We start from the raw sequence: 27,795 nt of genomic DNA, 5'->3' as shown, positions 1-27,795 counted from the left end.
CACTTAACAACTTTTAGAGGTGGTACTGCGAGACTGACGACAAGGATGAGCAAAAAGAGAATAAATCTGAACCTGAACTATTTGACTCACCAATCAGAAAAACAAATAACTGAAATTGGATTGCATTAGCTGAAGTTTTTTCCTCCAAAATGGTTAACCACTAAAAATTGATTTTTTTTTTCAAAAATGAAAGCCGAAGCTTTAAACATATTTCTTGTGCAGGAATTCTGCATTAAAGTTTCCCTTCATACTCTCACATTCTTGAAATTTTCTCCTTTCTTTCTTGAAAAACATGGTCGTTTCTGAACCCAGGATGTGGCTGGACCTCTGTATAATGCTTCTGAATTGGAATCCGATTCATTATGTATCTGCTTACTTTTCATAAGCCTTCATAACATGGAATGCACCGTATGTGAAATCCAACACAGTCTTTCCCTTATAAAGGCCTTTTCATGCTGTCTAGGTTTTTCCGTTCAATCCATCTTGAGCCGCGAAGATGGCAAAGGCCTAGCGCAAAATATTTCGGATTTGCTTAGACATTTGTTGTGCACCATTCTGCTTTTGGTGGAAAGGATTGCGATTATATAAGCCTTTCCATTGTCTCTTACAGAAGCCGTCGACCTCTTCTCAGAAGAAAGAGATTGGGCAGTGAGAAACGGATTTTCCTCGAAAAACCATAGCTATGACACCAAAAAGCCCTTCTCTTTGGTTTTCTGTGCTTTTTCTTTTTTATTTCAACATTAAATTGAGCACATGTGATTTTTGTCTTGTCACTATTTGCAAAGAATTGACATTTCTTTTTTTTGGAAGAATAAATTAGCTTTACACAGAACAAATGATTTTTGTCTTGTCATTATTTCTCTCCTTATCAAGTTTCATCTCCTAGTTAATTGATCTCATGAATACGTTAATGTTTGGATAAAATAACGATGTGGTTGTGTATTTTTGCGAGAGCAACGTTACCAAACGAGTTGGCGAAAGCCAGATGAAAAGGATGTGAAGCACGTTCCAAGCCAAGCGCCTTTCACTCACTTTTCGATATCAGTCTGCGGGGAATGGTCGACAAACATTTGCAGAAGATCTGATATGCTACTGAAGGAAAATAGGGGGCAAGGGCAATTAAGCCGTGTAGGCAGCGACAGACATCGTATCTGTGACCTGCTGGTGCTAATCTTTTAAGCCTTGTCTTCATTATGGCATTTTCCGGCCGAAACGGCTGGGGTGGCTCATAGTGAAGACAAGTTTTATAGCCGTTTTCGTTTTCTTGCCGTAAGAGTAGACATTTTGGCTGAAAAAGTGAAAACTAAATAACACATTTTGTCATTCATCTTAGTTGTACTCCAACGTTTCTTTACGTTCCTGTAACACCGCAAACGCAGCACAAATGATTCAAAATCTTCTGCAGTTATTATTATTTAAGAATTAACGAAGCTTCTTGACTACTAAGGTCCCTGCGTCGGCCCTGCAGTGCATTCCTTCAGCATGATTCGACCTCTGGGTCCCGTATCACCAAGATAAGGTCAAATCCACAGCGCCACCACAGGACAAAAATCTTCTGCAGTTCATGAAATAAGACTGTGCTTTCAATTTTTTTGCCAAAAACGACGAAAATGAAAACTGTCGTCCAAAAAGTGGCAAAGCCAGTTCTGTTGCCGGAAAACGCCATAATAAAAATAAGGTTTTACTGAGTTTTCGGAAGAAGAATAACTAGTACAACCGAAGGTTCGAGAAAACCCGAGAAATTGTACTGGATTCTTTTTCTTCTTCGCGTATTAGGCGATTTGGGGTTTTTCATGGGATTTTACTTATTTTAAGAACCGCTTTGCTTTTACTTGAAAAAGAATAAGGTAAATCTGGCCATGGCATTGTGAGAAAGCCATTTAAAGCCTTTTTTATGTCAACTTTTAAAGTATATTGCCTAATTTTCTAGGGGGACACTAAAAGTGTCACGTTTTCGCTGAATTTGACACTTTAGTCCCAAAAGATTTCGGCAACCCTGTACGAAAAACCACAAAATTAGCAAAATATTCAAAATGGCCAAAACTTGCCTCGTTTTACTTGCTGAAGGCTCAGAAGAAACAGAAGTAGTAGCTTCTGTGGATACTCTTAGACGTGCTGAAGTAATTAAAGCTTGTTTTTAGTTTACTGAATGAAGATCTTTTCTAAATTATTAAGAACAACTAAAATTAGCCTACTAGTAGGCCTATTGTGTGTAAAACAGTTAAATTTACCTGTAAATTGTCACAAAAGCAATTTTGTCTGTCGAAAGAGCATAGAATAAGAAATCTAGTGGTAATAATTTACCCATAGGTACTACATTTCTCTATAGAAAAGAAAATTAAGTCCTTTTTGGACCAATTACTGTTTCAAAGTGCCCTTTTTGGCATTATTGATAAATGAGAAAAATGGGTAATAATATAGAGTTAGGGATAAAATTCTAGACAGGGTGTATTTCACTATCTTGGAAAGGGGTTAAGTTAAAATAAAAATTTCAGCAATAAACACAGGCCAAGAAATACTCCAGGAAGGTATTACCAAGTTACCATGTTAACTCTCTGCTAATTTCTATGTCTTATGAATTTGCCTGGCATACTTGACAGGTCTATTGGCCTACCTAGCCCATTAGAATTTTAACAAAAAAAATTATAGGCCTACCTCAATTTTTTGGTAAAATTCTAGTTAATTGACTTCTTGCGATCTTGGAAAGGGTTAAGGTTAGGAAAATGAAACTTTCAGGGATGGTTCTACAGGCTAAAGTATGTCCCGGGAAGGTATTTTAAAGCACCTACCTCTACTCCTTCTCCCTCTAGAGGGCCCTGAAATTTGCCTACATGACAAGTCTATACCTATTGAAATTTTGACAAAACAACATTTTACCTTAATTTTCAGTTACTAGTTGCTTTTTCTCTGCCTTTAGTTCCAAAAATGTAATTCCTGTTATTTGAGTAGAATTTTGAGCCATATCAATGTTTTTTTCTTTTTTAACTTAGGAAATGTATTTGTATATCTTTAAAACCTTATAAAATGGAACTGAGCAAAGTTATGAAGCTGAAAACAATTTCATTGTATTTCAATTAAGCAGAAGATCTATTTTGCAAGATTTCACTTTTATAATACACATATTTTTAAAGGCCATCAAAGGTCAGGGCCCTCTAGAGAGAGAAGGAGTAGGGTTGCCAAAACCTTTTGGGACTAAAGTGTCAAATTCAGCAAAAACGTGACACTTTTAGTGTCTCCCTAGAAAATTAGGCAATATACTTTAAAAGTTGACATAAAAAAGGCTTTAAATGGCTTTCTCACAACACCATGGCCAGATTTACGTTATTCTTCTTCAAGTAAAAGCAAAGTGGTTCTTAAAATAAGTAAAATCCCATGAAAAACCCCAAATCACCTAATATGCAAAGAAGAAAAAGAATCCAGTACAATTTCTCGGGTTTTCTCGAACCTTCGGTTGTACTAGTTATTCTTCTTCCAAAAACTCAGTAAAGCCTTGTTTTTATTATGGCGTTTTCTGGCACCAGAACTGGCTTTGCCACTTTTTGGATGACAGTTTTCATTTTTGTCGTTTTTGGCAAAAAATTTGAAAGCACAGTCTTATTTCATGAACTGCAGAAGATTTTTGTCCTGTGGTGGTGCAGTGGATTTGACCTTAGCTTGGTAATACGGGACCCAGAGGTCAAATCATGCTGAAGGAATGCACTGCAGGGCTGAGACCTTAGTAGTCAAGAAGCTTTGTTAATTCTTAAATAATAATAACTGCAGAAGATTTTGAGTCATTTGTGCTGTGTTTGCAGTGTTACAGGAATGTAAAGAAAAGTTGGAGTACAACTAAGATGAATGACAAAATGTGTTATTTAGTTTTCACGTTTTCAGCCAAAATGTCTACTCTTACAGTGAGAAAACAAAAACGGCCATAAAACCAGTCTTCACTATGAGCCACCCCAGCCATTTTGGCTGGAAAATGCCATAATGAAGACAGGGCTTAAAAGATTTGCACCAGCAGATCACAGATACAATGTCTGTTGCTGCCTACATGGCTTAATTGCCCTTGCCCCCTATTTTCCTTCAGTAGTATATCAGATCTTCTGCAAAAGTTTGTCAACCATTCCCTGCAGACTGATATCAAAAAGTGAGTGAAAGGTGCTTGGCTTTGAACGTGCTTCACATCCTTTTCATCTGGCTTTTGCCAACGCGTTTGGTAACATTGCTCTTGCAAAAATACACAACCACATCGTTATTTTATCCAAACATTAACGTATTCATGGGATTAATTAACTAGGAGATGAAACTTGATAAGGAGAGAAATAATGACAAGACAAATATCATTTGTTCTGTGTAAAGATAATTTATTCTTCCAAAAAAAAAGAAATGTCAATTCTTTGCAAATAGTGACAAGACAAAAATCACATGTGCTCAATTTAATGTTGAAATAAAAAAGAAAAAGCACAGAAAACCAAAGAGAAGGGCTTTTTGGTGTCATAGCTATGGTTTTTTGAGGAAAATCCATTTCTCACTGCCCAATCTCTTTCTTCTGAGAAGAGGTTGACGGCTTCTGTAAAAGACAATAGAAAGGCTTATATAATCGCAATCCTTTCCACCAAAAGCAGAATGGTGCACAACAAAAGTCTAAGCAAATCCGAAATATTTTGTGCTAGGCCTTTGCCATCTTCGCGGCTCAAGATGGATTGAACAGAAGAGCCTAGACAGCATGAAAAGACCTTTATAAGGGAAAGACTGTGTTGAATTTCACATATGGTGCATGGATGAGGGAATTGACAGTTTTCACTTCCAACCGATTTCACAACATAGTTTTAATGTTTGTTGGTTGAGAAAACTGTCTTTTGCCACCAGCACGTGAGTGAGGTAACGTGCATAAGTTCAACAAAAAGTTTTATATTTCAAAGAATTTGGGGGTGCTGTTGGGTTCTTCACATCAAACAAGAGCTTCCAAAAATAAGATGGTGAGGACACTAGCTCTTCACCACCAGACTTCAGGATCATTTCTTCTTTGAAATCTGGCAGGCTCAGCCACTGGTTTTTGAGAGTGTCTCTAGGAGACTTTATCTCACTCTGACTTTTCCCCAGGAGTCTGCTAAATCTGCTGATCAAAGGACTAATCGTTTCAACAGTTCCATTCGCGGCAATTTTCGGGTGTAAGTACTCGAGAGATTGTAACGTCTTATCTTTTTGATTGACCTGCTTTCTCATCTGCTTTGCCAGTTCAATGTAGAATCCCAAGCACGTCAGCCTAAACTCCTTCAACAGTTTTCCCTGATGGTCCTTCTTCATTCAGATAAGCTTCTGTATTGGGACCTCACAACACATCTTTCACATCTTTGTAGTTTTGGGGCTCAAGAGGTAACTCAAAAGCATCATTTCTGTTCAGGATATCTAGTTTCACGAAGCTCTTGATGACTTTCATGTCGATCTGAAGCTTGTTATTAAATTGTGGATCATTGTGTCCCTAGACTAGAACTGTACATTCAAGGTTACCTAGGCTACCATTTATCTCCATTTCTACTGGCCTTGGTGTTAAAATATCCCAATAAGTTCTTCATATTTCTACCTGGGACCCTGTCTATTTGTTCCTGCAGCTGTAAATAATTTTTTTTAGTCATAAAATAAGAAGCTTGCATTATATTATTAATACCTTCCCAACCTAAACAAGACTTAGCAGATTCTTTATTCATTATGAGCCCTACTCCCTGTCTATTTGCCTCATCCTTCCTGCCTGAGTAAAAAATTCCCTATCACCTAATTTCATGTTTTCTATTCCTAGGATATGAGTTTCTGAACTCTAAATAATTGCAGTTTGAAGTGTTTGAATTTGTCAGTCAAAATGTTGATATGTCATTTTTTAACATTGGAATATTCCAAGTTTTAATTTTTATATTTTCTAATTCGTTGAATTTTTTTTTGGCTACAGGAAAAGCCATGGTCCCAGAACCAGTGCAGAATGGGGCCTGAGACATCTTCTCAAGTCTACACAGAAGTGCCTAAGCCAGCTTAGAACCAGATTGTAAAAGGTTTTTGGGACCTCGGTTGAATGGAGGCTTTATGCAATCTTGGGCCACAAAATGGTTTTCAGCACTTGGTGATGCTCTTCTATCAACAAGAGTTGAAATCCTGTACAGACAACCTCAAGCCTATTACTGCCAACTCATTGCATGTTAATTCCTAGAAATATTATGCTGCTACAGGCAGCCCAAAATAAACTAAACCCTGAAGAATTATCCATTAATCAGAATCCAATGTAAATGCTGTCTCATTTACTAGGCTATAATTTCCTAGAAGGGTGCCACTCTTCAAGGTCACCCTGCAATAGATCAGCCATGACTTTGCTTGGCATGAAGCTTAGCAATGTTTAGACCTCTTTGCCGTGTTGAGATGCACCAATCCTATGCTACCTAAGGATGGAGTATCAAAGTTAGTTTCCTAGAACTCTATCATCACTTCAGAAATTGTCAGACTTAGCTTGCCCCATGCTCCCTCCTAGAGTCAGCAATATGTTTGCTGACTCTAATATGGTTCTTTGTTATTTTTCATCTTGTAATGTACCATGGATGCAGTATTGGCTGCAACCTAGTAAAGAGCAAAACACAGCCCTTATTAACCAAAAGTTCTAAAACATTTCTTTTAATACCATTTTTACCTGATGCAGGAGTGGTTCCTTTTTCAGTTAATCCTTAATAGTAACATTTAAACAAAAACTAAGCTACAGGAATTAAGAAAAACGATCTTAAGATCAAGATTAAAGATTAAGACACGGAAAATCACTTTTTGCATAGGTTGCACTGATGTCCATTTTTTCTTTGCTGGTAGCTGGACACTATAATATCATAGAGAGATTTTTAAGGGCTCATTTGAAGGCTAATTTTATATCTAGACCAATTCCTTTTATAAAAATAACCTAGTAATGCCATCATGAAGTGTCATATCGTTGGTGTCAAGTGGAAACTGCGTATCTTGTAAAATTTGTGATTTTCACTTTTTAACACAGTTCTATTTGCCAAAAAGTTCTGTGTTGAATGGTGCATATCTTGATTGCTTCCGATTCATATGTCAGGAGATATAGACATGGTGGAAACAACATATCTGGGACTACCATACAAGGGTGTTGAGCAGAAACCACATATCTTGCAGCTTCTTAATTGCAGCATATATTGCCTCCAGAAGAAAATAATTTTTGCAGTGAAGCAACAACAGCAAAATCATAGATAAGATAGTCATTGTTCCTACTGAATTTCTAATGCCAATTAACACATTGTTTTGTAAGTTATGTGTATAATTTCTGGAGATTTGAGCCACTGTTCTTCAGGATCTGACTACATTTCCATTGAAAACAACGAAGCTAAGCCACCTCAGCTGGGAGATATGAACTGAAGATTTGTCTGAAGTAAACTTTGATTTACATGAAGCTAGTGTTTTAATTGGCAAGGGTACCTGAAATCAAGCCTTCGATTCAGAGAGCAAGGAAGTAGACATAACCAGTTCAGATATGAAAACTCAGATGAGGAAGCCTCAGACAACAAAGAGGCTTTTCATCTGACCATGTGAGCATCAGAAAGCAAAGAATGTCTTCCACTTAAAGAAAGTGTACAAATAAAACAAGGAAAGAAAATCTTGTTAGAGTTAGGAAAAGAGATGAAAGAAAACTGACAGAAAGGTTGAGTAAAATTAAAGCAAGAAAAATCAGACTAAACCCTTGTCTTTCAGAATAACCAAGGTGTAAGTTTTGCAAAAACTTCTCAGACAAACAAGGAAAAGGGATCTTTTCTTACTATATAGGGCTTGGCAATAAAATCCAATAAAAAGACTGGTTGTGTGCTCACTCATTCCGAACCTGTTTCAGAGCAAACTCTGAAAGCAGAACCAAAAAGAAATGACACTGTAAGATATTATGTGCCTTGTTATGTTCGTATGATGATGAAAATAAGAAGAAAGTTTGTCTAAAAATTTTTAGTGCAATTCCTAGATCTTGTGGAGTTTCTTCAAGAAATGTAGCTAAGAACAACGATTTTGGATTTTCTTGGAGAATGGATAAGAAATCAAACCCTCTGAATAAGATAAAAAGGGATGTCTATAAGCATCCAAGAAAGTGGATAAGATACTTACTTGCTCTGGGATTCTATTACTGCTATTCTTCTACTAGAAAGAAGTATCTGCCTCAAAATTTCAAAAATAAGCAAACCTATTCAGGCTCTATGCTGAACACCACAGAAAAACTTAGAAGCCTATCTTTCTCTGGGAGACCTTTATTAACTTTCTCAAGGAGTTTGATTTCAGCATCCACACACCAAAGAAGGATAAATGTATTCTCCATGAAACGGTGCAGTCTGATCAGAGTATGAGAGAAACTGAAAAGTTGGCATAGACAAATTATATAATAGAGAAGACAGCAACCAGGCACTACTTGGAAGCCTGACTCCAATGTGCTGAGGCTGACCAGTGTCACGTTGATCCTCACTTTGATTTAGAAAAAGTACTTGGCACACTGCACAGAGAGGGATTGTTGATTGAGTTTTACTATAAAATATACTTTCTATAGTTTTACAGATTACAAGAATATGACTAAGAATGGATGCTGCTTTTTTTGGGAGTAGAAGAATGGAAACCAAGGGGCAAATAAAATCACAATTTGTCTTTCATGGTGGATTTAAGGTTTTGATAGTTATGGCACTGTCAAGACTGTAACCCTGTCCTTTGAAATGTCCTTTTGGACAAAACAGAAACCACCAAATGCTTGAATTGCTTTGTCAATTCTTCAGCAGTGTAAAGGAATAGTAAAAACGTGAATAGAGACTAGACTGGGATGTTTTCCAAATACTATGATGCCATGCCACTCCCAGGATGGCTACAGGAGGTTTCTACCACCATATTCTGCTGTTAAGCACAACTGAAGGGGATATTTGGCACTATAACATACGCCTACTGTCAAATATCTGTGTTCCTTAGGATCATTCCTCACATTTCAGAAAGGATAGGTATTCCATTGTTCTCGACCCTTTTGTATTCTAAATAATTGAAACCATGTTGCTATTCAGAACATATACTAGCTTCAGAAAGTCTGTAAAAGTAAAATATCCTGCCTGAACTACAAAAACAGTTCTTGATTATCTGTCCTGGCCCATGAGTTGGCTGTCAGGGAACATTAACAATATTTCCCCTTCACAGTGCTGTAAATACTCCTATCTGTGCTCCCGTCTAATATGAAAAATCTATCAAGGAAATGCAGTAACAAGGATTTCGTTTTAATTATCTATGTAGATGCTGATTGTCTGTCTTCAGTGTGGGAGGGATTCAGTCAGATGATAAAAACCTGTAAGTCACATACAGCACCCATCACATAAGTTCGTCCAAAGAATTTTAGTGATGAATATGTATAGCTAAAGCAAGCACTTGATTATGGTTAATTTAAAAAGAACACTTTCTGAAAAAGAAGTTTTTTAAAGAAAAGTAAAGGTCATGTTAAACTTAAGATATGAAGAAATAGAAACCTACAATAAATCAAACTCAAAACAACCAGAAATTACTATTGAAAAATAAATGAAACCCAAAACAAACAGAAATTAAATAAACATTCATAGCAAAAAACATGCAACAGCTACTAATATAAATGAATAAATAAATCTCAAAACGAGTAAAGCTTAAGTTGAATATACAAATCAAGCTTAAAACGAACAAAAAATATTTTGCTATTGAGGCATATATGAAACCCAAAACGAACAGAAATAAAATAAACAATCTTAGCAAACAAACAAACAATAGCTACTAATATAAATAGTTAATAGATCTTAAAACGAGTAAAACTTAAATTGAATATGCAAATCTAACTTGAAACAAACAAAAATCTCTACAATAAAAGTTTGGAGTTTGCCTCCTTCTTTCACTGTAAAAGTCTGAAACCTACTGCATTATTGGCGCCTACCTTCTGGCCCTGGGGTTTGCGCCAACACTGGAGTTTTTCTTATCTGACATTTGAACTATTTTTGTGGACTCTATGCTTTAGTATGACTTGAAATGAAGATGAAAGAAAACAAAATATGAACTCTGGAAATCCTGTTATTTCTCTCTATACAATAGTGAATTTCAAGCTGTGACACAAATTCTAAAGCTAGTCTATAGTAGCCTGCTAATACTATCAAGATGGCTTTACTTTGAACATGTCTACAAACTAATCATGCCATGTCCTTTTCAGAACCAAAACGAGAGTCAGTCATTGAACTGAGCCACATTAGAGTCTAATGTGGACTCTATTTTTTTCTTTTTTATTTCGACCATTACTGAGAATGATCTTTTACCGTTTGCGTTGCTTATTGTAAGGGTTAAATAAATTATCTGAATTATGTTTAAATTAGGGAATGTTGTAATAATATTATTTTCCTGAAGAAATGACCACATGGATACTGGCTTTACTTATAAAAGAGTTATACTGTAATGCTTCATTTTTCAGTTCTGCTAGGTTTAAATCTTGTTCAAAGCATTTTAATTTCTCTATTGAAGAGTCACTTACATCACTATCATGAAAAGTTATTTTTAATAGTTTTATATTCCTCAGATCTTTTTTTAATGTTGCTAAAAAAAGAATTGCATATAATTACAAAAATATTAACTTTAAAATTTTCTTTTCTACTGAATCTTATATCACTTTCTGGTATTTCATCATGAAATAGTTTTGTTATTTTCTGATAGCAGTATTCCAAAGCTATGTTATGGTCACATTTTAGCCTGCCATAGAATTTATCTGGCTATTTTTAGACTTCGTAAAGAAACAAAACTTACAACCACTTCTACTAAAGATTTTGGTGAGTCATAACAGTTTTGATAGAACAGGCACAAAGGGTACCAGACTCGGAAATAAAATATATTATAACGGTTATGTTTAACCCTCTGAACAGAATGCGAAAAGGCGACTATAAAAGAAAAACGAAAAGGAAATTCCAAAGAAGTATATTTCGTTTCATCACTGCAGATGGCAACCCTGCTAATCAATTTACAGTTTGGTTAAAGAAAGTACATATCATAGGTGCTTCTATCTTCAAGACATAAAATGAAAGATCTTACAGCTCTTGTTTTTTCTATTTACTCAAAATAAAAATCTTGTTTTTTTGAATATCTTTACGATTCCCCTCTCCTTTTATTAACTTCTGCCTGATTTGCTTTCAGCAGAGTTTAAAAAACCCTGAATTCTAATTATATTTATCCTTAACAGATAAATGTGACCCTTGCTAGCCTTCATGGTAAGGATCCAGTGACTTGTAGTCGTGGGGTCATTATTGTTCCAGATGCATCATTGGATGATATTGATGATGAAGCTGTGTATGATGTTATTCTTGTACCAGGAGGACTCAAAGGGGTTGAAAATCTGAGTCAGGTATGTTACATTTATTGAGTTTGGTTATTTATTGAGGTTGGTTGAACTTAGATAAATTTGCCATTGAGGTAGGTCTGTCACCAAAAAGTAATTTTTTTCTGGGTTTGCTTTGCTAGAGTTGTCAGTTCAATACTTTTGTTACTGGCATCATCTATCTATTATGCGCAACATCACCATCTAATGGTGGGCCAAAGATGGTTAATTAACTAAAATTACTTGTTTTCACCAGTCATTTTCAGGACGCAGTGCATCACAGAATTCTGGACTGGCACTTTTGATTGAAACCTGATTGTTAAGTCTATGGTTTATGTTGATTTTGATTGTCAAGATTTCTCATCTAAGTTTTTTATGTAAGTAAAAGCTGTTGGAACAAACAGCAATTGTTAACCTCAAGAAATTAAATATGTTATATTATACTACCATGGCTCTAAAGTAGTAGTTCAATTTTCATGGGCTAACAATAACTGTCAGCTTAGCTCAGAAACTATCTTCAACCCAGCTTATGTAGCAGTGTAAATACAAAAAAATTTTACTTCCTGATAAACATCCAATTTAGCTATTAGTGGAATATTTTCTTTCCATGAACCCCATCTCTCTTTCTCTCTTGAGAAGTTGCAAGTATAAAAATATGAGCACTGGAAGGGGAAACCGACAAAGTGTTGTCAGGTATTGGAGAATGGCAAAGAATAAACATTAAGATGGTGGCTAAACACTTAGTAAAAGGAGTAAAGTGCCGAATTTGGAAAGATTGTTGGTTAAAAATGAAGTACCCTACTGGTTGTCTTGAGTAATACGCTCAGAGGTTCCATATTCAAATTCTGCAATAGTTTAATTTTTATTAAACGAGAAGTTTTTCTTGAGAAAAAAATTGGGAGGGGTACAACGAGACCATTTCCTTGCTTTTCTGGGTTTATAAACATCTTACTTTACGTAGCAATAACTATAAACCTTATGCAGGTACAATAGCGTTACTTTTTACTAAAGCTATTTTTTTTAAGAGTCCAAAGGTCGCCAGGCTGCTGAAAAACCACGAAAAGAGGGGATCTATTATTGCTGCTATCTGTGCTGGTGAGTTCATCTTTTCTTTTATTGCTACTATATATACTTGAATTCGAACTATATACAGATCTGACGAACAAAGATTTCTTTTTTGTACGGCTCTTCATATTTTAGACCCAATTTACTTGGGAGTGACCCTCTCCGGTATACACATTACGGCCCAATGTGTTAGCTTTTTCCTTCGATGTGCTATTACAATTTCCTTACTTAAATAAATAGAGGCTTGGGATGGGCATATAGGTAGCAATACTTCTTAAATAATGGAGTTACATTATAAAGTTGAAACACTGTACTAGCTGGCTGTTGGGGGAGGGATGGAAGGGGGTGGCAAAATCGCCGCCTGGGACTTAATCAATACCAGACCCTTGTTACCTGGCTGCTGTGCAGTAGCGTATCTCCTCTGATCCTTGTTTACTCGCCTTGGGACTATATCCTTAGGTACGCTTGCCCAGCTTAACTCTCGTTTCTGCAACAGGCCTTTTTGTAGTACCGTCCAAATATTTTGAGTGAAAATAATGCGATCACCAATTTTCTATTCTATCTTGTTTTCAAAATCATTGACAGTGCAATGTACTATCCAAATATTTGAATTTTTTTTGTCTTGATTTTTTTTTTTTTTTGAAGAAACATTTTGGCATGGTGGTCGTCATGAGTGCTGATTTTTATGATTGAAGTCCCTTTTATCTTTCACGCTCTAAGATTCAGCTATAGTGTATCCTGCTTGGAAGTGAATAAACATCTCTTTTTAAGATTGCATTTAAAACTTTTTTTCTTTTGTCAATACTCGGGCCATGCCACGTCTTAAGATTCGTTTATGATTGTGTGCCAACTATCAGTAACATGCTCCTTCCTTACTCTTGAAAAGTGTTGTGTGTGGCGGGAAACTTATCTAACTTTGATATCAACGGCTTACTTTACTATAGAGCAGTTTTGAATAGCTTGGAGACAGTTTATCTCTAATTTAAATATTGTTGTTTTTAGGTCCATTGTGTCTAATGACTCATAGCATTGGCCTTGGCAAGAAGGTCACATCCCACCCAAGTGTTCAAGACAAGCTGGTTGCTGGTGGCTATCAGTATTCAGAACAAATAGCGTGCAAAGATGGTGTGTTTTTTTTACTTTCTATGTTTTTTTGTCTTAATTATTAGGGTGGTCACTTATTGAAAATTTTCGGAGAGAAGGGGGGGGGTGAGTATGTACAAATATTCCTGTGATGGGGGGGGGGGTAAACTTGAAAAGTAAATTTTTTTTAATGAGCTATTTTAAACAAGAATTTTGGGAAAGAATGGCATTAAGTAGGATAATAAAACTCTTAGATTTCAATAACGCAGATGGTTTGAATGTCCTTCGTGAAAGTGCTAACAAAATTATTTGATTTTTAGAGTTGTCGGGACTTCAGAGGACAAGAACAGGTTTGAGATATAATGTTAAGAAATTTTTGTGTGTTAACTAAGTGGCTTAGATTTGAAATAAAGTTGGGTAAACTTTGTTGTAGGTACTAAGAAAATGTACAGAGAAGAGAACTTCAAATACCAAGTGATAGTTTTATATACCGTCATTAGTAAGGGTAGTGGTTGTAGTAAAACGTAAAAAGCAGAATAGCCAAGGTATAGTGAGTTTTTTTTGTAGTTTAAAAGGGTATTGAAAAATAAAAGGACAAGCTTTAGAGCTAAAATTAGGTAGCTAAAAGCCACGCTAATGAAAGTCGTCGGATATGGCTCTGAAATATGGTTGTTTCCAAAACTTTAGGAAAATATGCTAGATATTTTTCAGAGGTGTTGAAAAACATTGTCTAGTGATTGTTTTAGGTATTCGTACAATATGCTGTACAAAAACACGGTTTAGACAACTGGCTAAGATGAAAAGCAAGTTAGGATGGTTGGGTTACGTTTTGTGGATGAAGAATGGATAGTTGCTAAAAATTATGCTTTTTGACAATCTATTGGAGGCCCAGCTAAACGCAGTGTATCCTTTAATAGTGTGAAAAGAGGTCACCAGAACATATTTAAAGGAAGTAAGAACTTTATGAGAGGGAATGAAGAATGAAACTCCAAGGGCGCCGGCAGAAAATTTTCCAGGGGGGGGGGGCAGACACCAAAATAGCAGTGATGGTTGGGTGACAGTTTAGGTGGTTTAGGACACCAGACTACGACTTTACCCCGAAGAGGACGAATTTGTAATCAGTTTAAAATTCTGAGAAGCTAATTGATTTAAAAGTATCAATAACTATATTCTAGGCTTCCCAGTTGCAAAAGAAGTAATGCCAAATAATGGCAGTACTGGATTCAACCAAGTTGATGCGCTTTTTTTGTAATGAAGTTAGGCTATGTCTGGTGATCTGTAATTGCGTATCAGCTATAATGAATGGGGTGAGTCATTGTCTAGGTAGGGATAGGGTATATTCTTATATACTCTTCCTGAGGCTTATTCTGCCTGAGGAGCTTCAGATAAATGTTGAAAGAGGTATGGGGGTGTAGGAATTAATTAAAATGTTTCTCTATACAGCTAAAATGTTACATTCCTATATCTGAAAGCACATAGATGGCTTTTTCTAGGGGGGGGGGATTTCTATGGGGTGGTAAATACTGCTAGGAACGTAGTTTTCAGCAATTGTAAATGGTAATATTTTTCTTTCTCTATTTATATTAAGTACTTCAATGTATTTAAACGAATGTATGTAATGCATTTATCGATAAGAAAATCATATTATAAAGGTTGTGACGGCTTCAGTTATGCAGAATATCAAAAGTCTCACTTAATTTCCATCCATTCAAACAATTATACTCCTTTTCATCCAACGGAAATTCTTTAATCGTAATATTAACAAGGACTTTTCACCAAAATTAGTATTCATTACCAATTTTTAAGTATATTAAAATTCCGTCCAAAATTGAAATTGCAAGTTTAAACGTTGAATGGTACTAATGAACGTACAATTAATGATTTACAAATTTTAAAAACAATTAACCAGGGATTTAAGGGACCTGTACCTCTAATTATATCTTGGTTATATGCCTTGGTGTGATTTGGAAAACAATCAGAAATTAAATAAAAAAAGCTTTTTAACTGAAAGTAAGGAACAGATTTGGAACTTATTTGAACAGAATAGTCTTTTTATGAAGGGGGCTGCCTGCTCCTTAGCTCCCTACTCTTTATTGTGAAGTTTACCTTTTTTCAAATTTTAAAGAAAATTTACAATTGGAAAAAAAAATTTCAAAGCCTTAAAAAATCTTTTGGTTAATGAACAAAGTGTTCCCCTTGTATACAGAGTAATTTATATTTATTTTAAGTTTTAGCTCCTTACCTTAGTTGAAAAACCTTTTCTCTTAGTTTAACTATATTCTATGAAACTGTAAAGTTTTATGAATACAAAACTTTTGGTAGAGCAGAAAAAACTGTCAATATTTCAATGATCTGTATTTGGATTTTTATGGAAGTCATAGAGTTCTAATGAAATACATATAATCAGATTCAGTGTATCAACTAACCCTTCTGTAGAGGTTTCAAGCTCATATCTGCAAAAATGTGGACTTTTATGAATTTTGCCAGAAGAAAGATCACGAATGCTTTTTATCTGTTTTTTTCCCCAGGGGTGATCGTATCGTCCCAGTGGGTCTAGAACGTTCGGGGGAATGATTCATTTTAGTCCTAGTGCCCTTTTTAAGTGACCAAAAAACTGGAGGGCAACTAGACCCCCTCCCACGCCACTTTTTCCCAAAATCGTCTGATTAAAATTTTAAGATAGCTTTTTTTTCTCGCATAGTTGAAAGGCCCAATAATTATGTCTTTGGACATAAAATGACCCCTTAAAGCCCTAGAGAAAGATTTTCAACTTGAAAAAATTGCCCATTGTTTTATTTTTTATTGAGAAGTATGCATATATTTTTGGCTGGGAGGAGAAGACGAATTTCTGCTGGGAGAATTTTCCATGGAGAGTGAAGTTTCCATGGGGTGATTTCTTTAGGGGAAATTATACTCTGGCTGAGTTTGCCAGAATTCCTATACGAAATTTCTTTATATGTCTTGCTTTCTCTTTACCGATTCACTTTTGCTCGCTCTTTGCACGAAAGTTTAAATTTTGTCCGAATTATGTAAAAACGACTCATGAAACACAAGGGTCGTTTAATTAGAACAATAAGTAACTTTTTTTATAAGTGCCTAAAACTGTAGCGTGAAGAGCGATGTGTTGAGGAGGGGGCGACCGCCCTCATATACGTAATAATTTCTTCTCGTTGTAAGTTTTAATGTTGCACCTTATTTTCAGTTGAAAATTTATTTTTTCTTTATTTCATGAAGCTTAGAGACTAACATTCTTCTAATAGTAATGGAAAAAGTATGTCAATTAAAGTTAAAGTATATAAAAATGAAAAAAGTAAGTAATTACAAAAAATACACAAAACAATAGCCCACTTAACAAAAACTAAGATTTTCCACAAGTGACACCAAAAGTGTTGTTTTCAGTGCTATATCGCACTTACGAATGATAGAATTGACAAAAAAAGCACGTAGGAATGAGAAATAGCTTTCAAATAAGTTATTAAACGTAACTCTTATAAGTTCTGCTTGCCCAATAGCCCCAGATTTTCCACTTGAGACATGGCACCAAATATGCCGTTTTTAGTGCCATTTGGAACTTGTAGATGGTGGAATTTATAGGAGGAATGTAGATATGAGCAATATATTTCATATGAGCCATAAAAAAATCTGTCTATGGTGTTCTGGTAGCCTGCTAGTGCCACCCCTTGAGAAATGGCACAAAAAGTGCGATTTTAGTGCCATATGGCACTTGCAGATGGGGGAATTTATAAGAAACACATATATTATGAGAAATAGCTTTTGAATGAGTCATTAAGCATCTCTCTATGAAGTTCTGGTAACCCGCTAGGCCTTAAAAAAAAAACAAGAAAAAAAAAACGGGAGACACATCAGTGCTACCGATGCAAAAAAGTGATTTTCCTTGTTGTTAAGGAGGGGGACTGTAATTTCCCTCTACCCTACTTTTTGATCACGCTGATTCCAATGGTATACTTTTCATGTTGATCTGTTGCCATTTTCGAGAGGTTTCAGACTTTTTTTTCGAAATCACCATAAATTTCTTTTCGCAATAAACTTTTACGTTTAGGACGAACCGGAATAATAGTCGCCATTCCTAAATCAGTGTCAGATGACAATTTTTTTTCACTAGTTAGTTTTTTTCAACACGCGTTTTTTACTTTTGGTTACTATGGGCTGTTGTTCGCTCTTTACTAGGTTGCAGCTTGCGCTGCAACCATGATGTATCTTTTTCTGGAATACAAATATGAAATATGTAACGTTTCTCCTGTTGCTATCGCCCTAGTGTTTATCTTATCATTTAATCACCTGAGACTGGTCATCTTTTGCTATTTTAAAACCATTGTCTGGTTGTGAAAATTTATGCAGAAGCTGTTAAGGCGTGCGGAAGTCGTTAAGACGTTCAATTAAGAACGCTTAAAAAAAAGGAAGAATAATTCAGGTCTGTACAACACTTGTCACCAATGCCTAGCTACGAACAACGAATAGGTTTGGACTAAACAGATGTTCGTTAGTGTCTGATTTAAAAATATTCAGTTTTATTTTGAACATCTTTCTATGTCCAATAATAACTCTAAAGGTCAAAAATTATGATATGTTGAAAGTGTCTGTTTGATCTGGCTTTAATTTGAATTGATTTGTTAATTTTTTGGTTTCAGGCAAAATAATTACAAGTCGTGGACCTGGAACTGCGATAAACTTCGCTTTGCTGATAATTCACGAGTTACTGTCACCTGAAGTTTGTGAAAAAATTGCGAAGTTTATGGTTATGCAGCCTGTCGACTATAGTGCTTTCTGATTTTTAAAAGGTATTTTTTTCTTTTGCATGTTTGGGGGGAACAGCTGGATTCCTTGCTTTTTCAGGTATATTTCATAAATGAAGGCCATTTTTCTTACTGCATCATTAAAGGAGGCTCTGGGACTAATAAATTTACTATGAAGAGGGAGGGGGGCATTTTTGAGCTGGTAAGCCATCTTTATGTCAAATATTTTTAATCTTGGTTGAAATGTATCCCCCCATTTTAATTCTTTAAAAATATAACTAAAAAACAAAGGGGATATAACAGAGGCTTCAATCGGGAGTTTCTTTGCCCCCTCCCGCTAGATTTTTCGCACCTCCCTGGGATCTGAAAAATATATTTTTGGATGGGGGAAGGGGCTATTTATCCCCTCCCCTTCATATTAAAAAATAAATTTCGCCCCAGTCCCTAAATTTTCGTGAACTGACGGGACAGGGAGATAATCCTATCCCTAAAAAGTTTTGTAGTTTTTGTTAAATAAGTGTGATTGTTGAGAGGTTAGGCATTTTTCCTGAAAATATAAACTTTTTCCCCAGTCCCTAAATGTTCGTGAACTCAAGGCACAGGGCACAGACAGCACAGACAATCCTATCCCTAAAAAGTTTTGTAGTTTTTGTTAAATAAGTTTGATTATCGAGAGGTTAGATATCTTCCCTTAAAAAATTAACTTTTTCCCCAGTCCCTAAATTTTCGTGAACTTAGGGCACAGTAAAATCCTTTTTAGGATCCTATCTCTAAAAAGTTTTGGGTTTTTTGTTAAATAAGTGTGATTGCCGAGAGGTTAGGTATTTGGCCTTAAAAAATAAACTTTTTCTTAAGCTTTCCAGGAATTATAATTTCAGCTTGTTTGTGTGTTTACACTGTTACACCCTTTTAGTGTGTTATAGCCGCTGCTAACTGAACATCCGGTTTGCCTGAGAGGAATGGAATCTAGTGCATCAACGTTGGCGCCATATCTGTACCCTCGGGTGGGGAGGGTTGTTAATCCTCTCATCCTTCTGATAAATATCTGAAGGGTCCCTACAAAACTCGATACATAAATGCCCTTTTTAAACGTAGAGACTAAACTGAAATGTTGGTTGTATGTGCCTATGATTGTAATTTTTCTTTCTTCTGTCTGGGAATAATATTTCTGTTGTCCACAGACAATTTCTAAATTTTATTTTAATTTCTACTTAGCAGCCTACTTAGTAGACTCTTGTTTCAAAATGTTTACCTCGATACAATTTTTTACAAAGTTTGATCTAGCACCATGAAAGTAATAAAAAACAAATCACAAACTCATCTTCAAATCATAGAAGAATTTCATAGGCATATTTGGTAATATAATCAAATTTATATATTCACTCGGTAGCAAATTATTAATCAGACCATTTGATACTCACAAGGGCGATTTCGCCCATGTCACTTCCCTCCCTAAAGATGGGATGCCACTAGTTAAATATTTTTGTCTTCCTTGTCATGTGGTTCTCAGCGTTTTTTCTTTCACGCACACCCATTATAGGTCTTTCCACACACCTATCCTTTTGGAAGTATTTCAAGCAGGAAAAATTCACATTATTATTATTACTTCGCATTATTATTATTATTTATATTATTATTATTGTATTATTATCATTACTTCGCATTATATTATTATTATGCTTTTGATATTCTGACAACGACCTTTTTTACAATCATATTCGGTTGTGGTATTATATTGTTTATTAAAAACAATTGAAGAGCTTAATACGGTTGTTAGAATTCTCAAAAAGGTTTCTTTTTTCACCTACTGTACGAGTTGAAATGTTTAAGGAGACTCCTAATATACAACTCAAGTTGGTCTGTGACAACAAAAACAAATGCAAATAACCATTACAAATGGAATGCCAAAGAAGTTCACTCTTATTAACTTTAATCTGTGGTGCTATGCTGCCTTTGACGCTAATCTTATAATCGTTTTTTTTTATTCAGCTGTGTAAAGCATGCGCAGTCTATGACACTCGCCGTTTTAAATTCATGTTAGTGCCATGTTAAATCTTGCTCACTTGCTTGCAGCTGGACCAGGTGTTTTCGCCTCAAGCGGTATCTGAACAATACCTCTGAACGATGGTCTCCCACGATTGTCAGCCTTTTGCCAATTCTTCGGTGAACTTCGGCCAATATTTGACCCATCTGTGGCTGTTAGCTAAGTTTCGCGAAGGTGACATTTTGGGTGGCTTATATCTCATCCTTATGTGTACGTGGACTGATTTTACAAATGATGCATTTTGCGTGATGAATTTTTGCATCGGGTTTTTGTTATACAATCAAGTAGATTTTCATTTAAACAAGAACTGCTTTCCAAAGCACACCAAATTATCTGATCTGCTATTTAAATTTTAAATAAACATAAAAATAGTCATTGAAGTCATAAAATAAAATAAATAGTCATAAAAATAAATATAAATAATCATAAATAAAATAGTCATAAATAATAAATAGTCATAAAATAAATATTGTCATTGAATCTCCATTCAAAGAAATCCGCCGATGTCGTTGAAGGGATAGTCTCCCTCAGGGGTGTCACTCGGGAGAAGCTTCCTCAGGACCGAGTCTATTTCTTGAATAGTCAATCCTACGCATTTTCTTCTTAAAACATATGGATTTTAGGAAGAATATCAGGATTTTTAATCCTAAACATAATCACAAGAAGAATAAGTGGCTCAGGAAGAGGGAGATGATTTGCTTCTAGAACACTGTCACTAATGCTGTTAGGACCTGTCCTTCAAAGGGAGCCTCTGGTCTTTGGAAGTACTGTAGTTTGTCCTACTTCTACCATTTTGGACCTTTTAGAGTGGCTTCACTAAAGCTTTGGAGCCTTAATGTGGGCTGCGGACAGCCAAAGTTGGCAAATTGTCCTGTTGGACGGACTTGTATGACAGACTACCTAAGAAATTAACTTTACAGACATGTGAGTGGGAAGATTGAGAAAAAATAAATGCAAAATTAGATAAGTGTCATGTTATGAATCTGGTTGTGTCGATAATGAAATAAAAAATTTACCTATTTTATTGCTAATTTCTATAGGGGATGATTAAATTGTCCAATTATTCCAATTGTATTAAATATTTCAATAATTTCATTGACGTGCTTGTGCTATTTTATCGAATACATTACATTTTATTTTGTTACCCGTTAAAATTTTTTTTATTGGTTATCCTAAAGGTCGCTGATGAAATATTTCGTTTTTCAGGTCTACCTCCGATACTCCCATGGCTTAGAAACCCATCTCCGATCTAACTGAAGAAATTAAGTACCTTTTTTGTAGTATCTATAGCTATTAAATTGAATTAAAATTTAACTTCTCCTGAGAAAACTGAGGTATCTGTCAGTTACTAATCATAGAATCACGTAACTGAAATCAGTAGATTGGTCAATATGATAGTGAAAGAGTAATATAAATAGCGTTGAAGAACACACTGCCTTTTCATATCAAACAAACACAGCTTAGAAATAATTGGGAAATTTTTCAAGACAGTGGAATTCAATTCAGTAAATATTTCAGCCGTATGTCCAAGGGTCGTCTTCAGCACGACACCAGAAATATATACTTACATTAAAATGTGAAAGTTAAACTAAAAATGTTTTTAAAAAACTTTTTAAAACAGCCCTAGCATCCTTACTTATACGGAGTTCAACCAGGACTAATAAATAAAATGACGTGAGATGATAAATTCATTAAAAAAATAATAATAATTGAATACAAGCTTTCAAAGCTAATCTTGCTTTTTTGGCAGTTTGCCTCAAAGGTCTTTTTGTAACTTGTTCAATACTATTAGAAATTGTTTTAACGAAATATTTTGTTAGATCATTTTTAATTAAATTTGATAAACAATTTAGTGACTACTGCCACAAAATACTTTTAGAAAATTTTTCTGTCATTAGTAATGATTTGGGGATAAAACAGCTTGTTCAGGAATCGATCGAAATTAACCTCAAAATAAATAATAATATCTCTTTAAATTGGGACTTGGGGAAGTGTTCACTAAATTCCTTCGTTTTTTTTTGGGAGGGGGGGGGGTACTAATAAACTTTAAAAGACGCACCGAAAATTTGTTCATATTAGTTTTTGTTATATTTTTGCGAGTTTGACAAACATTTTGGGGGATGGAGGGGTCCCCCTGCATAAGGCTTTGATTTTTGAATCAGTTAAGCCTTGGTGAAATTGTAGAAAACGAAATCGAAGATAATGAGAAAATATTCAATAATTTGGAAGCGAAAGAGTTTTTTTTTGTAAAAACGAAGTAGAGACGGTGCTAAAAGAGTTTAAAAGTAATTAGGCTTCAGATGCTATTAGTGTGGTAAATGTCTTTTTGAAGTGTTGTGATTACGACGCTAGAAATGAAAAATACCGAAATCAAACAGTTCGTGGTAACGAACTGTAGTAAGGAGCGACCCGGCTCAATAGTAACCAAAACTCTAAGAAATGCAATTTTGATATCAATAGCTACATCAAAAGAATCGCATTTTAATGCTGATTTTAAATATATAAGTTTCATCAAGTTTAGCCTTACCCATCAAAAGTTACGAGCCTGAGAAAATTTGCCTTATTTAGGAAAATAGGGGGAAACATCCCCTAAAAGTCGTAGGATCTTAACGAAAATGACACCATCAGATTCAGCTTATCAGAGAACTCTACTGTAAAAGTTTCAAGCTCCTATCTACAAAAATGTGGAATTTTGTATTTTTTGCCAGAAGACAAATCACGGGTGCGTGTTTATTTGTTTTTTTTTTTTTTTTCCAGGGGTCATCGTATCGACCAAGTGGTCCTAGAATGTCGCAAGAGGGCTCATTATAACGGAAATGAAAAGTTCTAGTGCCCTTTTTAAGTGACCAAAAAAATTGGAGGGCATCTAGGCCCCCTCCCACGCTCATTTTTTTCCCAAAGTCAACGGATCTAAATTTTGAGATAGCCGTTTCGTTCAGCATAGTCGAAAACCATAAAAACTATGTCTTTCGGGATGACTTACTCCCCCACAGTCCCTGGGGGAGGGGCTGCAAGTTACAAACTTCGACCTGTGTTTACATATAATAATGGTTATTGTGAAGTGTACAGACGTTTTCAGGGGGATTTTTTTTGGTTTTGGGGTAGGGTTGAGAGGAGGGGGCTATGTGGGAGGATCTTTCCTTGGAGAAATATGTCATGGGGGAAAACAAATTCAATGAAAAGGGCGCAGGGCGCAGGACGAATCTGGTCACGTTAGAAAAAAACATCAAATTCAGAGCTTAATATACAATGCTGGGTGTTCGGAGCCTCTCTATTATGGAGTATAATTTGAAAATAACACAACTATACGAGCAATAAAACATATATACCAGAACCATAACTCAACTAACGAAAGAACTGCTAAGAGATAACACAACTATAAAGCGAAAAAAGGGGAAAACTAACGGGAAAATAAATGAACTAAGAGGTGGAAGGGGCACAGAGAAAAAATATAATCCTTTTCCAATTTTGAGCCTAACTTCCGCAAAGGAGTAATAATGTCAGAACCCCCGAAATACCGAATTATTTTCTTTTTCCTATAAGACCGGGGTAAATGAATCAGAAACTTACAATAGCGGAAATATAATATACACAATTCAGCCAGATCTTGTCTTTTTTTCAGGATAGGTGAAATACCAGATAGGAAAAGTATTGAATGGTCGCAAAAACTAGTGTATAGCAATGCGAGCGCTTTTCGATAATAATGACCACGATTAGCTACTATTTTACCATAACCCGCTTTAAGTTTTCTTTAATATGCCGTACAATATTGATCCTAAAAGCTAGTAGATTCCAATAAATATGAATGCTTAACTGCCGCAAATCAGAGACACAATGGATGGAGAAGTTAGAACGCGGATTTCAAATGGGCATAGACTTTCAAACAGTTCGTGGTAACGAACTGTTGTAAGGAGCGACCCGGCTCAATAGTAAACGAAACTGTAAAAAAGGAATTTTGATGCTAAAAGATACATCAAAAGAATCGGATTTTCATGCTGATTCTAAATATATATCAAAATGTATCTCTAAATATACCAAATTTAGTCTTTGTCATCAAAAGTTAAGAGCCTGAGAAAATTTGCCTTATTTTGGAAAATAGGGGGAAACACCACCCAAAAGTCATATGATCTTAACGACAGTAACACCATCGCATTCAGCGTATCAGCGTTTTTTTTTCCCAGGGGTCATCATATCGCCCAAGTGGTCCCAGAATGTCGCAAGAGGGCTCATTCTAACGGAAATGAAAAGTTCTAGTGCCCTTTTTAAGTGACCGAAAAAATTGGAGGGCACCTAGGCCCCCTCCCACGCTCATTTTTATCCAAAAGTCAACGGATCAAAATTTTGAGATAGCCATTTTGTTTCGCATAGTCGAAAACCATAATAACTATGTCTTTAGAAAGGATTTACTCCCCCATAATCCCTGGGGGAAGGGCTGCAAGTTACAAACTTTGACCCGTGTTTACATACAGTAATGGTTATTGGGAAGTGTACAGACGTTTTCAGGGGGATTTTTTTTGGTTTGGGGGTGGGGTTTAAGGAAAGGGCCTACGTGGGAGGATCTTTCCTTGGAGGAACATGTCATGGGGGAAGAAAAATTCAATGAAAAGGGCGCACGATTTTCTAACATTACTATAAAAAAACAATGAAAAAATAAACATGAAAACGTTTTTTCAATTGAAAGTAAGGAGTAGCATTGAAACTTAAAACGAACAGAGATTATTACGCATATAAGGGGTTCTAAAAATACTTTAGCATAAAGAGCGAGGTATTTAGGAGGAGATAACTACCTCGCTCTTTATGCTGAAGTATTTTTAGTAATTTCAACTATTTATTCTACGGCCTTTCTAGGGGTCATTCTTAAAGAATTGGGACAAAATTTACGATTTAGTGTAAAGAGCGAGGTATTAACGAGGGTACAAACCCCCTCGTATACATAATAAAATATAAGAATATAAAAGTGTGTTACGTAAGTTAATTCTTAAGTTACGTATATTTTTTACTAATAAAAACGTTCTGTAAAAATTAAAAGTTCTAGTTGCCTTTTTAAGTAACCAAAACATTGGAGGGCAACTAGGCCTCCTTCCCCACCCCTTATTTCTCAAAATCGTCTGATGAAAACTAAGAGAAAGTCATTTAGCCAAAAAAAGAATTAATATACAAATTTTATTTTAATAATTTATGTGCGGAAAGCCAAAATCAAACATGCATTAATTCAAAAACGTTCAGAAATTAAATAAAAAAAAACTTAGTTTTTTAACTGAAAGTAAGGAGCGACATTAAAACTTAAAACGAACAGAAATTACTCCGTATATGAAATGGGTTGTCCTCTCCGCAATCCCTCGCTCTTTACGCTAAAGCTTTTAATTGTTTTAAAAGCAGAATTGTGGCAAAGAGTCGAACTTTAGCGTAAAGAGCGAAGGATTGCGGAGAGGACAACCCATTTCATATCGTGCGACAAACGACGCGAAACCATCCGTTTTGCTGCAATGTCAGATGCTTTCAATAATTTCAACTCATACGACAAATCGCATGCGTTGTTATGATTTAAAAAAAATCAATACCAAAGTCATGGAGCTGATTGAAAAGCTAATTTTGGCTAATTTGAATTCTTATAGTTTGTCGCAGCGACGGAAAAGTCTGCGTTTCTTTGTGAACCTCCATCCGATTCTATCATACGTCCGTTCCGCCAGAAAAAATCGTGTCGGGATTGACGCAGCAGTGGGAACCAGGGGTAAGTTTTTCGATGGAACTTCGATTAGAATTTTGGAAGCCAGGGCAATTACGGCGGTCAAGCATGGCTGTGAAATGTTAGCGCTTCGAAAGTTAAAGGAAGATGTCCTATATGTGTTCCAGAAAATTTCCAAAGAATTGAACTATTTGCTTTAATATTATATGATAAGTTTTGTGAGAAGTGTTGCTTCATCTTACGGTCTAAGGCTATAAAAAACGATATGCAATGTTGGTTAAATTACGTGTTGCGATGATTGGCTGCTAAAAATTGTGCCTATTGGCTATTTATGAGGCCAATCCTAAAGCAGGACGCCTTCAAGCGGGCAGAAAAAGGTCATCAAAAAGACTTGGAAGGAAGCTGCAAGCTTATGGAATTGAGTAAATGGCGAAGCTTTGAACAGACGGGGCTGGAGGTCGAGCGTAAGTGGCAGTTTTGGCCTCAAGTGGATTTTCATTGTGATGAGTTGCCAGTTGTACTTAGTAGACCTAGTTTTAGAACCATTGACAACACGAACTTGATATGGCGAAATCAGACTATGTAATCTTTTACGTGGACCGAGATACACCTTCTCCCCAGAGGGGATTTTAGGGGAGGGACAGAGGAAGCACTTGCTCTAGGCGGAGAAATTTTAGGGGTGCTATTTTTCAAACAAATAATCTGACGGTTGTAGTCATTTTTTAATTTTTGAAATGATTTTTTTTTTTATTAAAATAAAGTTGAGCGTGTACTTAATAAATGAGAATAATTAATAAATTAAAAAAAACTGTTAAATAATAATCATTAAAATAGTTATCAAATTAAGTACTAAATTATTAATTAACTAATAACGTTAAAAATGAATTTTTTTTAAATTATGGCCGGAAAATTCTGTGAAAGACAGGGGTTGGGCGCTATTCAAGATTTTTCCCCGGGTGCAAGAAAGGCCAGTACCGCTACTAGTTCTTCCGTTAGAGCAAAATTGCCATTTCCGGAAATAGGGATTTTGAGATGATCATCTTTCAAATTTAGAGTGCTCCTAGTTCTTATTTTACGACACTGAACAGAAATATGTAATTTAGCAAGTTATTGGGCCATAGCGTTTTCTGCGTCATCGTAGCGTAAGATATATTCTTGTGGTGTATAAAGGCAGATTTCAGGGCCAAAGAAAACTTAACTACGGCCATTCAAAGTATGATAATTCAAAAGCTGCGAGGTGGTATTGTTTACAAAATGAAGAATTTTTCCTCAGTTTCCTTAAATTGAAGTGCTATGGTCATTTCAAATCTCTTCCGTTTCAAACTGTCCATTTTGTTTTCCCATATCTGGTTTTGGTTTTCGAGATGTTGAGAAATTTCTACATTTTTAATAATGTATTGCATCTTCTTTTCTAATTTATACAAACATTAGCAAAATGGGTATTTTGAAACGGAAATCGTTTCCCCGTATTTTGTATCCCTGAATTACCCCCTTGAACAGAAAATTTGTCATTGATAATAGTCAGGAAACTGAAAGCGTATTTTCAAGTTTTTGTTCTTCTATAAAACTTGTGTCATCTAGCATACCTCTTTTCGAATTAACGCTTTTAAAAAAATAATTCAAATGGCATAGTGGCAGAACGGTTGTTCCAACGCACTGCTTCCCCTAAGCTAAAAAGGTTTAAGGCCTAGCAAAAGCCCAAGGATTTTACTCCCTAGTCAATTCTTTTTCAGGGGCCGCAACTCGGTCAAATACAAAGTTATCAGTTTTCTTCGTCGCTTCAACAAGACAAACATGAGAAGATTCAACTCAAGGG

The 27,795-nt window shown here is 35.5% G+C and overlaps 2 protein-coding genes across 2 annotated transcripts in view; both read left to right on the top strand.

Annotated features, from left to right (window-relative positions):
- The first annotated feature begins 1,994 nt into the window (after positions 1–1,994).
- On the top strand, positions 1,995–21,607 carry LOC136028045 (Parkinson disease protein 7 homolog). The gene is made up of 6 exons (XM_065705637.1): positions 1,995–2,120; positions 11,213–11,374; positions 12,373–12,442; positions 13,415–13,537; positions 18,145–18,294; positions 21,500–21,607. Exons 1-5 carry the CDS (start codon positions 2,034–2,036, stop codon positions 18,282–18,284), a joined length of 582 nt encoding a protein of 193 aa, XP_065561709.1. The 5' UTR covers positions 1,995–2,033; the 3' UTR covers positions 18,285–18,294; positions 21,500–21,607.
- Positions 21,608–26,310: 4,703 nt separating this feature from the next.
- The window catches only part of LOC136028487 (histone-lysine N-methyltransferase SETD1-like), a 13,835-nt gene continuing 12,350 nt past the window's right edge, over positions 26,311–27,795 (top strand). Inside the window, exon 1 of the mRNA XM_065706331.1 lies at positions 26,311–26,496. Coding sequence (XP_065562403.1) covers positions 26,311–26,496 — 186 coding nt within the window. The remainder of the gene's footprint in view (positions 26,497–27,795) is intronic.

Source organism: Artemia franciscana, chromosome 6, assembly GCF_032884065.1.
Source record: "Artemia franciscana chromosome 6, ASM3288406v1, whole genome shotgun sequence".
In the NCBI taxonomy this organism is placed as follows: domain Eukaryota; kingdom Metazoa; phylum Arthropoda; class Branchiopoda; order Anostraca; family Artemiidae; genus Artemia; species Artemia franciscana.
The sequence above is the reverse complement of the archived record's forward strand: the minus strand, read 5'-3'. Positions and strand labels throughout refer to the sequence as shown.